Raw genomic sequence first — 12,116 nt, 5'->3', positions numbered from 1 at the left:
ACATAAATCTAAAGTTATAGTAAAAACTTTGTACTAAAGCATACCATATTATATGTTTACTGTGTAGACAAAATTACATTTTCCATTTTATGATTTTTCTGTGATTTATTCTGATTTTTCAAATATTCAGCCAAAATAAATAAATAAAAAAAGACAAAACCGCCTTTGAAACCACCTATAACAGGGCCAGGAAGGTAAAATAAAATGATTTTAAAAGTTGAGGCAGGTAATTTATCCGGTTTTCGAGTTTAGGAAGAAAACTAATTCGAGGATAGTTAAAATAAACTTTTCCCACTCAAGGGCGTCACTCGCTTCGCACAACAATTGCTGCTGGGCCAGCCCAACAGAGGATGCAACAACAATTTGTTAGACATTTGGATGTGTGAAAATGCTGAGAACTACTTGTCACCAAAGCAGCATCATATATTCACATCAGCATGTTGATATATTAGTTGGAGAATAAATAAGATTTTCTTATAGTACTCAAATATGAGTTTTTTAGTTCTAGAGTTGCCTACGAAAAGCATAAGAGGATTTGCTAGCTATGATAAGTATTTTAAATTACAAATACAACTTTGCGCACGACTCGGTACTGCTTTACTTGTATTTCTTTTACTGATAATTGATGATCTGGGATCTATTAGTCAAAGTGGACTACTAAAAAAACTTCTGTTGTAAGGTAGTTTTTTTTAAGTTTATTTAGCTTCTTCGTAGAAACCCCCTTTGCCGGATTATTACCAATATAATCATAAAAGGCTAATTTTTCGGGAATTTTAGACCAAGCTTCTGATAAACTAAGATTTTCGGCTAACCCATCGCTAACTCTTCGATATATTTCTTGCTGAAAGTATCCCTGATCCCACTGATAACGAGTAGGCCCAAATAATTCGATTGGGGTAGTTGCTGATCCATACCACATAGTTCCGGCAACTACGAAAGCAGCAAAAATAGCAGCGATACTATAGTAGCATTGTTGCTGGCCCTTATCATTTTTAGAGACTAACAAACGTGCCCGTGCATTATAACGGAACTCGATAATTAGGATGTATTATCGTTTCATACAAGTTGTTCGAACTCGTATAAGTGCGAATCATGAGTCTGGGTCACATACGAGATACATAAAAGTGTGACACGATACGTATGGGAATCAGACGCCGTATTTATCGTTGCTAGACGCGAGTTGTCCTAACTTGTATGAGTATGAGTCATACGTACGGGTCATGTACGAGAAAAGAGGGCGTGGGTGTAGCTTGGGAAGTAAAAAAAAACAGGATGGAAGAAACTCTCCATTACCCCTGGTAGTTAAGAGGAGGATGAAAAAATAGTCGGATAGAAATTTTATCTCTTTAGGTATAGCTTCAGATAAGCTTTGAATAAGCTGAGGAAATTCAACCTGTTCGCTGGTTGGTTTCTGGGCTGATTTGGGCTGGCTGGTGCTGGTTTGTTGTGAGAGGAAAATACTGTTGGCTGACTGATTTGGGCTGGCTGAACCCAACAAGCGAACATGCTGATTGACGTCGTCCACAGTCGCGACATCGGCTATGAGCGTGAGTGTTCACTCCAGCGGATCGGGTGCCAGGTGGGCTCAGGGTATCTAGGCTAGGGGGGAGGCGCATGAGTATGACAACGTTTGGGCCCGAGAGAAGCGGCAACGGGCGACAAGCTTCACTGCCGCCAATGGGTGCGACACAGCATCACAATGTGACGCAGGCAATGGGTTTGAAAAGCGAGGGCCGCTGCTTGATAATCGGGTATAACTTGGACGCGCATAATTTATACATACTCCACACACCGCACGCACACACAAGTGTGCACGTCCGTTTACACATAGGCCCTGTTCGTCTTACCCCATATTCGGCTCGTTTGGCTTCTTTTTTTTTTCAGGCGGTACAGTGTTTTTCTCTCACAATAATTTGACAGGAACCGTGTTTTTCAGCCAGTTTTAACTAAGTTTCAGACCAACGAACGGGGCCATAAAGAAGAGATTGGGAGGCTCTCTAGCCTCCAGTGCGCGGAAAAAGCACAGTACTACCGAACGCGCAAGCGTACGTGTACCCTAAATTTTATGTAAAAATCCAGAAAAAGATGCGACAACCAGGGTTTGAACCTTGGTGGACAAGGTCCCACTAGACAGCTGAACCACGTTGATTTATATGAAGCAAGGCGATAGCGAGTGAGGAGGACGGGGCAATCACATGTGTAGTATGTCTGTATGTGGAGGGTCCACTAGTCGGCGACGAAGGGCCTGTTCGCTTGAACTTATCAGCCGGCTTATCAGCTAGAATCTACAGTATTTTTCTCTTACAACAAAACAGTTTCAGCCGGCTTATCAGTCGGCTTTAATACCAGCCGAACAGCCTGCCCGGGCGATCTTCGCTAGACAGACGATATCCTTTCATCCTTTTTTGGTGTAGAAGAGAAGAGAAAATTAATTATTATGTTTTTGCTAGGTTCGCCTGAGCATTTCTTTCTTTTTAGTTCCTTCCATGTTATATTTTGATGTATTTTCACTCGTATAAACAAACCATTGTACTCCTAATATAACTCAACTATTTTAAAATTTTCAAAATAATCGATGGTAGCCTGTTCCTATTAGTTTTTTTTAGAAAAAAAGCATCACCGCTCTTTATTAATCATGCTGGGAAAGAACAAAGTCCCTATATATATATTTTTAGCAGAGCCTGTTCTCGCTAGTGTTCCAAGGTCTCTGAGCAACATTAATTAAAAAAGGAAAAGGTCTCTGAGCAACTTGCACCATCCACGACATTAAGGACTTACATGCAGCCCATTTATATGCTCAAACTCTTCTTGATGTGCCCAGCCCACTGAAGCCCGAAACAAGGCAGCCGACCCCGTGGGCGATCACATGACTACGACTACGGGGGGCCCACCCCACCCCACGTCCTTCGTTCCCAGATCCCGCACGCACTCCACTCTCTTTCGGAACCCAACACGCCACTGTCTAGTAGCTAGCAGAGCAGCTAGCCAAGAGTAGAGTAGCCGCGTGCGCTTCCCGAGCCCCGACCCAGACAACAGCCCAGCCGACCAGAGAGAGACAGACAGAGAGGAGCAGACCTGCCCGTCGCAATGGCGATGCCGCCGAAGCCCGGCGACCCGCCGCAGCGCTCGCCGGCGCGTAGCCCCAACCTCAACCTGCCCTGCCCGCTGCCGCCGGTCCCGGGCGGGGCGCCTGCGCCGCCGCCGCCGCCGCAGCCGGGCGCAGGGCTGCCCCCGCCGCGCGTGGGCCACCACCGCCGCGCCAGATCTGAGGTGGCCTTCCGCTTCCCGGACGACCTGGCCGGTGGCGGGGGCGGCGGCTTCGACGAGATCGGCTCCGAGGACGACCTCTTCTCCACCTTCATGGACTTGGACAAGATCGCCGGCGCCGACCGCGACCGCGCCGCCGAGACCTCCTCGCCGCCGCGCCCAGCCAGGCACCGCCACAGCGCCTCCTTCGACGGCTTCGGGATGGGGGCCGGCGCCGGCGGCCCAGGCGGGCAGCAGGACGGCGGCGGAGGCCTGTTCGGAGAGGTGATGGAGGCCAAGAAGGCCATGTCTTCCGAGCAGCTCGCCGAGCTCGCTGCCATCGACCCCAAGCGCGCCAAAAGGTGACGCCTTTTCCCTTCGTCCATTGCCACCGTCCTCGCATTCTGTCACTACTAGCTTAGGACAGCACTTGGTAGTTGCTTGGTTGGTAGAGTTGCAGGTGAGATGGCTCTTACTTTTTGTGATCTATATTGATGGAAAAGCCGCATAATGCTTAATGACTTTTGGTATTGTGTGCATCGAAATGAAAAAAAGAAGAAGCATAGCCACCTGTGAGTCTTGCCAACTACTTGAGACGTGGTCTGGAATCATGGGGATAGTGAAAGGCAGCTTATCGGATAGGGTTGCAGCAAGCTGACCAACTGAATTGGATAGCTAGGTCATCCTTGTCACGTACTAGGTTTCTTTCCAAGTGAAAGCAAGCACCCATAAAAGTTACTGAGATGTCATTGTTTGTTTGCTTAGTTAGTGTCTTAGTTTGTAAAGGTGTCTCGTGTCGTTTAGTAGCCTTAAATAAGCAGAAGGCACAGGTCGAAATTGGCGGGATGTGGCATCAATTTGAATTACTTTCGTGGCATTTTCTCCATGTTTTTAACGTTATTGAGGTGTCTGTATTTGTTTAGTTGGTTAGTGTCATGGTCCTTAAAGGTTCTTCTGTTCATTTAGTCTTAAATAAACAGAGATGGAGATCAGAAGAGGCAGGATACAACATTTATTTGCTTTGTTGCAATGTTTTCCTCGCTGGACACTCCGCGTTATCTAGATTCCCTCCAAGATGCTCAATAAGTAGCGTGGCATACTTCTAACTGGTTCTTTCTAGCACAAAATTATATGCTACAACTATCGTTTCCCTTTTGGCGTATATTAAAGTTACACTGGAGATGGTTAGATTTTGTTTGTCAAAACTTTGTATTAGGGCCAATCTATATGATATGGTGTTTCTCTTGTGATAATTCATGCAATTGTTTCCATGTTTGCTCTCCTCAAGACCTCAAGTCCTCGTTGACTTTGGTAACATTTAATTATTTATCGTTGATACGTTTCTGTATTGGCAATCATTGATACAACGGAGATAGCATAGCCAGTTTTACTCACATAAACATTGTTAGTATCGATGTATTTATTAGGTACGCTAGTATCTCTCTTGAAGATTGTTTTATGTTGTTCATTGTCGAAACAGGTTCTTAAATCAGCTAAGAGGATGTTCATTGTCAACGGTTCTCAAATCAGCAAAGAGGCTGTAAACGGCAGAAAATTGTCTTATATTAAATAGGCATGCAGTGTTTTATGTCATTATCTTCCTATTATGTCATGCCTAAGGCCCTCCGACATGTTAAATGAAGTTGGGGTGAATGTTGATACTCTGTTAAATGTGCCTTCTAGTTCTACTACATCACAAGTATATTTTTTTCCTGTTCCAGTTAACTGCACTGGACATTAGTATTTTCCCAAGAGTTTGCACTACAAGCAAGCTGTGTAAACCTGTATTTATAATTTAGGGTTACATTTTGCTGGCTGGTACAGTTGCCCCTAGATTGCAGCCACATTTTGATTTCTGTAATATTTGTTCAATATTTAACTTATCTAATATCAGGCGATATTTGTTGTAATAGTGCTAAATAAAATAACACTTAAACCATGTTATTCATTTGTGCTATCAAACACTATCAGATTTGCAACTAATTTAGCTTAGATTAATAGGTCCACTGCAGCTGCTAACAGATGCGACGGAGCTCCAAACGGGATTTGATTGATTTTCTTTTCAGTATGTGATTGTTGAAACTTGTTGAAGCTATTAAGTTTTATTTGGCATTTACTAATTTTTTTGACCTTGCTTCTGTGGCACAACCATATTTTGATTAATTTCCCAGATCTGTGTGTAGCGTTATACCTTGAAATTTTGGATGACAGGCAGAAGAACATACAATGAGAAATTCTGTTAAGTTACTGGAGCGTAGGCAAACTGTCGTGAATATTTTTCATGATCTTTGTATTCACACCCATGATGTTTGAACTTAGGAAGTTAACTTTCATCTGTCTTTGTCAAATGTTTGAACTTTACTACATTACCTAAATTATCTTAACAGATTAGTAAATCTAAGTCAACTAGTTTTAACTTTATTTCGTTACCTATAAATTATCTTAATCAGTTGACTGTATGATCTGTCCAAGTCAACTTTGTTTTACCTAAATCATCTAACCAGCTTGTTGTATTTGTAACCTATACTTTATGAATGCCTATTGAGTTCCTGAGCTTGGGTTTTGTGCAGAATTATTGCAAACAGACAATCTGCAGCACGGTCAAAGGAAAGAAAAGCTCGATATATAACAGAGTTGGAGCGGAAGGTTCAAACTCTTCAGACAGAGGCTACTACTCTTTCAGCGCAGCTGATACTGTTCCAGGTGCCTTTCATCCTTCTGCCTGCCTCATGTATTGCTGAACCGTGTTCAGTTCATTTATTTTAGTGTGAAAATAACACGGTGCATAGTGACACTTTATTTATTATATACTGTGCAACCAGCTGCACTCCATAGTCCATACCTGTAACCTGTATCAGCTAAACTCCAATTGCTTTACAAATCAACGGTTAGTATAATATTTTCTTTGGACTGATGCACATGCAATGAGATCTATAACACATGCTAGTATAGTTTATGTGATAGTGTTGAGTATTGACTAATGCCACATGTAGTGATTATGGCGAAATGTTCCTTGGGGTTGTTTTATATAGTTTTCTCAACGGTTGGAGATCTGAATAGTAATACTTGGTCGATGGCAGTAAAAGCACTGTAATTTTGGCGACTATACTATCCCCATTGATTCAATTCATTGCAATAAGCACCTTCTTACTTGGTTAATCTTATGCTAGCAACTTCAAATTTTAAGCATAAAACCCTGTACTTTCTGATAGATAAGCCTGCTAAAGCACTTGTATCTTACTTTTCCTACACCTTTTACTTTCCTTGGCTTCCAAGCCTAGTGTTAGGAATATGCTCAGCATCCACTTTAGTGGTTGGAATATGTTGTAGTAAGTGGGAGTCCCCTTTTGCCTATAAAGGGCAAGGGAGTGTCATTGTAAAATTAGGCTATTGCATTTTTTCATTCAATCCAAGCGACCAAGGGCCAAGCTGCCCTCTGGTAGTTCCAGATCTAAATTTGAGATACAATCGGGCTAACAATTTGGTACCAGAGCCGAGAGGGTTCTTGAGTGAGCGAGCACCATGTCCACCGCCAGCCAGATCGCGAGAGCGCACGCCGCCCCGGGTGCCAGAGCCGACGATCGCACGGCGCGCCTTGCTGCCGCAGAGGCAGTGGCTGCGGCCCAGGCCGCGGTAGCCGCGGCCGCAGCACTGCGCGTCGAGATGGAGCGGGAGCCGGAGCCAGCTGGAGGATCGCGTAGCCCGGTCGGGCGCCGCCGCCAGTCGCCGTCACCAGAGCGACGTCGTGGTTGGCGCTGCCGCTCCCCGGTACTGCAGACGGTCTACCGCGACTCCGGAGCAGGAACGCCCTGGCCGATGCTCACCAAGTCGAACTACCACGAGTGGAGCCTGCTGATGAAGGTCAAGCTGCAGCCCGACGGCTGTGGGAGGCGGTTCACGTCGGCGGCGTCGACTACGACGACGATCGCCGGGCGCTGGAGGCGTTGTGCGCTGCCGTCCCCACCGAGCTCGGTGCCTCCCTCGCCAACAAGGCTACGACGAAGCTGGTGTGGGAATCGATCGTCGCCGACGTGAAGCGCCTCCCACAGCCACCGGGCCTGTAGCTTGACCTTCATCAGCAGGCTCCACTCATGGTAGTTCGACTTGGTGAGCATCGGCCAGGGTGTTCTCGCTCCGGAGTCGCGGTAGACCGTTTGCACTACTCGGGGAGCGGCCGCGCCGACCACGCCACCGCCGAGGGAACGCCCTGGCTGATGCTCACCAAGTCGAACTACCACTAGTGGAGCATGCTGATGAAGGTCCAGCTGCAGGCCCGACGGCTGTGGGAGGCGGTTCACGTCGGCGGCGATCGATTCCCATGCTAGCTTCGCCGTAGCCTTGTTGGTGAAGGAGGCGCCGAGCTCGGTGGGACGGCGGCGCACAACATCTCGAGCGTCCGACGATTGATATCGTAGTCGACGTGAACCGCCTCCCACAGCTGCCGGGCCTGCAGCTTGACCTTCATCAGCAGGCTCCACTCGTGGTAGTTCGACATGAGCGACCTCGGCCTCCTCTGCTTCTACCTCGACGTCGAAGTACGCTAGGATGCCACCGGGATCGCTCTCTGCCAAACCCACTATGCCAAGTGCATTCTCGAGCTCGGCGGCATGACAGGCTGCAATCCGGCCCACACCCCGATGGAGGAGCTCAAGCTGAGTCGGGAGAGCACGACGGAGGTCGATCCAACCCATTATCGGCGGCTGATTGGGAGCTTGCGCTACCTGGTCCATACCTGGCCGGACATCGCGTTCGCCGTCGGGTAACTGAGTCGGTTCATGGAGCGGCCGACGATGGAGCATCGGCAGGCCGTCAAGCGAATCCTGCGCTACGTGACGGGCACCCTCGACTACGGTCTTCACTACGGAAGGGCCCCCGACATGGCGCGGTTCGTCGGCTACTGCGACAGCGACCTCGCCGGCGATGTGGATACCAGCAAGAGCACAACTGGGACGATGTTCTTCCTCGGTGATTGCTTGGTCAGCTGGCAGTCCCTCAAGCAGAAGGTGGTGGCCCTCTCAAGCTGTGAAGCGGAGTACATCGCCACCACCACTGCCGCAACACAGGTGCTGTGGCTGTCAAGGATGCTGGCAGAGCTCCTTGGCAGGAAGGTGGATGTGGTTGAGCTGAAGGTGGACATCAAGTCTGCTCTAGCTTTGGCCTAGAATCCTGTCTTCCATGAAAAAAGTAAGCACATCCGCATCAAGTACCACTTCATCAGAGATTGCTTGGAGGACGGAAGCATCAAGGCCAGCCACATTGCCACTACTGATCAGTTGGCTGACATTCTCACCAAGTTGCTGGGGAAGTCCAAGTTTCAGGAGATGAGGGAGAGGATTGGGCTACAGTAGATCACCTCCAGTGCTCGGCACAAGGCTTAGGGGGAGATTGATAGATAAGCCTAGTGCTAAAGTACTTATATCTTATTTTTCCTGTACCTTTTACTTTCTTTGGCTTCTAAGCCTAGTGTTAGGAATATGCTCAGCATCTACTTTAGTGGTTGGAATATGCTGTGGCAAGTGGGAGTCTCCTTTTGCCTATAAAGGGCAAGGGAGTGTCACTGTAAAATTAGGCCATTGCATTTTTCCATTCAATCCAAGCGGCCAAGGGTTAAACTGCTCTATGGTAGTTTCAGATCTGAATCTGAGATCCAATTGGGCCAACACTTTCAGCAGATCTTGTCTGGTTCTGTTTTTTGAATCTATGAGCAATGTGTCCATGCCTTTTGTATTCAGAATAAATTACACGGCCGGTCCCTAAAGTATTATGCGATTCTCGTCTAGGTCCCCAAACTATGAAATCACGGATTTGGCTCCCTAATATATTCAAGTGATCTCATTCTGGTCCAAACTTGACACAACAACGCCCATGAACTGATGTGGCCATCCACGTGGCTGGTAAAGTCATGTGCGACATGCGTGCCTGTAGTGGATGACATGATTTAAGCAGAAAACCCGCTGGGCCTGCCTTATCTATTCACCTTGGCCCCTTTCTTTTTCCCCACCTCTCACGCTGACTCTTAGGTCCCCGCCGGCATGCCTCGCACATGAGTGGGCCTAGGCAGCGTTGGTAGGCGGGTGCAGGGCCACGAGGACTGCGAGTGGGCCAGTTGGCGCAATGGCAGGAGGTGGGCATGGAGGTCGTGGCTGCGCTAGGGTCGTCGCTGAGCTTGGACCTCGCCGATGATCTTGTGGAGCTCGGGTCGCTCACTGAAGGTGATCACGTGGACGCTACAGGTCGGAGTCCACAGTGTCCTCAATCCGAGCATCCGTAGTGCGCATGCCAAGGAGGGGTGGGCCTGTCGCCACTACCCTAGAAACCCTCCTGATGCCTGAAACGTGTGGACTTGTGCCCTTGGACTGTAGCAGCCACCTGAGAGATCCATCGAGCCACCATCCCTGAACTCCCCATCCTCTTCTTTTTGACCGTCTAGAGCCAGCGGGCGAGTTCATAGCCAGGTAAGGACGCATGAGACCATCTTCATTCATTTCCTCCAATCCTCTCTCCCGCTCTCTTTTTCGACGAGGAAGGTGCACCGTCGCCTGGCCATTGTGCCATTCGGGCAACTTCTCAGTTGCCACCCTCCGCGGCAGAGCTAGCCGTGCCGCTATGCTCTGCACCATGCAATGCCTTGCCGCACCTGCACATGCTGTTGCTCGGTGCACAGCCTGGCCAGACACCGCGCCCACTCGACGTGTCTCGGCAATCACTGCCTAAATCGGAGCTGCTATGACCCCATGTCGTCGCCCTGCCGTCATCACGCCTCGACGCCCCATTGCTGGTTAATCGCCGCCGCCTAGGCACGCACCGGGACATGACCCCCTGACGTGTGCCGCTCCACATAGGGGCCATCACCATGTCGTTGGCCTCGCCGTGGAGTGGTCCGTGATGCAACCTGTGGTGGGGTTGCAAGCCATGCCATACATGCTAGCACAACAATTGGATCCCATCCGCTATGAGAACTTGGCCTGCCACACCTTCAACATCGTTGCACGGATCGACAATAGCGTGTTGCGGTTCGCCGTAGAGCACCCTGACGTGGCCGGGGTTAGCAAGGCGAGGGCAACCTAGAGCGCGAGGTGTGCTGGGCCAGCAACATTGTGCTGCTATGCTGACTAGGAAAGCAAGCCGGATAGCGCGAAGAGGGATAATTACGACGCTGAGTTGAGAGGAAAGAGAAGACTAACCGCCCCCTAACTGACTGGATCCTTCTTGGCCCCTAGCACCTTCCCGACCTCGTTGACCTGATTTTGACCACCTACCGCAACGAGGTGCTTGAGTGGGAGGCCCATGACATTTCCGAACCGCTTAGGCTCGCTGTGCCGAGCATGTCAGACGATTGAGGCATCAGCGGAGAATGATGAAATAAAGATTTGACTTGGTTTAGTTTTTTTTTTTTTTTGCTTAAATCGCATCCATGCCTACTTTGGACCGAGATAAGATCACTAAAATATGTTAGGGAGCCAAATAGACCAACCCAAACGAGAATCGCATAATACTTTCGGGTCCAGGCATGCAATTCACTCTTGTATTAATATGCTTAATATCCTTCACACTGATTTGTTTACTCGGCAGAGAGACACAACTGGACTTTCGGCAGAAAATGCTGAGCTCAAGATAAGGTTGCAGGCCATGGAGCAGCAGGCTCAACTGCGTGATGGTGAGCATTTATTCATTTTTTCGTAATAAGTTCATGTGGGAGGGTGTCCCATTGTTGCAGCCTAGCTTCATATTAGGTAGCTGATGCATTGTTTTTTCAGAAGCTGTACCATGTCAACATATGGTTAGTTAGTACTTAGTAGTGCTTGAACAATCTGTAAATTTTGCAACCATTGCACTGATTCTCAGATGACTGTTATTTGTTGACGAAATATCCATACCGATGCAGCTCTAAATGATGCACTGAAGCAGGAAGTGGAGAGGCTTAAGATAGCAACAGGTGAGATGTCGAAGTCCAACGAACAATTTAATATGGGAATGCAGCACATCTCGTACAGCCCTTCATTCTTCCAGCTCTCGGAGCAACACACAGTTCAGCAGCATGGAAATATTCAGCTGCCGCATCATTTCCAACAGCCTCCACTGAATGTCCCGAGTCACCAGATGCTATCCCACCCCAATTCCCTCTCGGATATGATGCAGCAAGACTCGCTTGGGCGGCTCCAGGGGCTGGACATCGGAAAAGGTTCCATGGCTGTGAAGTCAGAGGCAGAGGTCGTGGTGAAGTCGGAGGGCAGCTCTATATCTGCAGGTGAAAGCAATACCACCTTCTAGTTATACAATACATTTGCCTTCCAAGAAGCATTCGTTTGGCTTAGAGTTCTTTTGTTCATAGTATGACATCCTTGAACTGCTTCCTCCTTCCCTGTAGGCTTATTTTTTATTCCATTTGTTATATCTAGTTAACATTGATCGGTTGTCATTCGTTGTTGTCGTGGTGGCTGATTCTATAGGGACATTGATGTACTGGTTTCGAGTTTGTTGTGTGGTATTGTTGGTTGTTTCGAGCTAGGGGCTGAAAGAGCACCGAGTGATTGGTTTTTTTTTTTTGCAAAATTCCTTTTTCTCCACCTGTTTTAGTTTTGTTATAAACTTAATAACAATCATGATATCTCCTTCTGGAAATGTGTACATTGTGTTGCTGTGCTAATTTCTAGCGATATTTTTGATGATCCCAACTGTACCCTGCCGTGCCTGACTGCGTGTGCACGAAGTGTGTTGTTTCAGCAGTAGCTGCTGCGGGAAGTGGCCTGCACACTTTCTGTTTGTGGTGACTGGTTCGCCCACATTTCTTATCGAATTTTGAAATAATTAGAGCCTTTTTGGATCCATTAGCTGATAATAGTTGGCTAGCTAATATCACATAGCTAATA

The 12,116-nt window shown here is 47.8% G+C and overlaps 1 protein-coding gene across 1 annotated transcript; it reads left to right on the top strand.

Moving 5' to 3' along the window:
* The first annotated feature begins 2,967 nt into the window (after positions 1 to 2,967).
* LOC136547485 (transcription factor RF2b-like) lies at positions 2,968 to 11,764 on the top strand. Its single transcript, XM_066539424.1, has 4 exons — positions 2,968 to 3,608; positions 5,817 to 5,949; positions 10,819 to 10,903; positions 11,132 to 11,764. Exons 1-4 carry the CDS (start codon positions 3,088 to 3,090, stop codon positions 11,515 to 11,517), a joined length of 1,125 nt encoding a protein of 374 aa, XP_066395521.1. The 5' UTR covers positions 2,968 to 3,087; the 3' UTR covers positions 11,518 to 11,764.
* The last annotated feature ends 352 nt before the right edge of the window (positions 11,765 to 12,116 follow it).

This window comes from Miscanthus floridulus, chromosome 3, assembly GCF_019320115.1.
Source record: "Miscanthus floridulus cultivar M001 chromosome 3, ASM1932011v1, whole genome shotgun sequence".
NCBI classification, from domain to species: domain Eukaryota; kingdom Viridiplantae; phylum Streptophyta; class Magnoliopsida; order Poales; family Poaceae; genus Miscanthus; species Miscanthus floridulus.
This window is presented reverse-complemented; position numbering and strand designations above follow the sequence as displayed.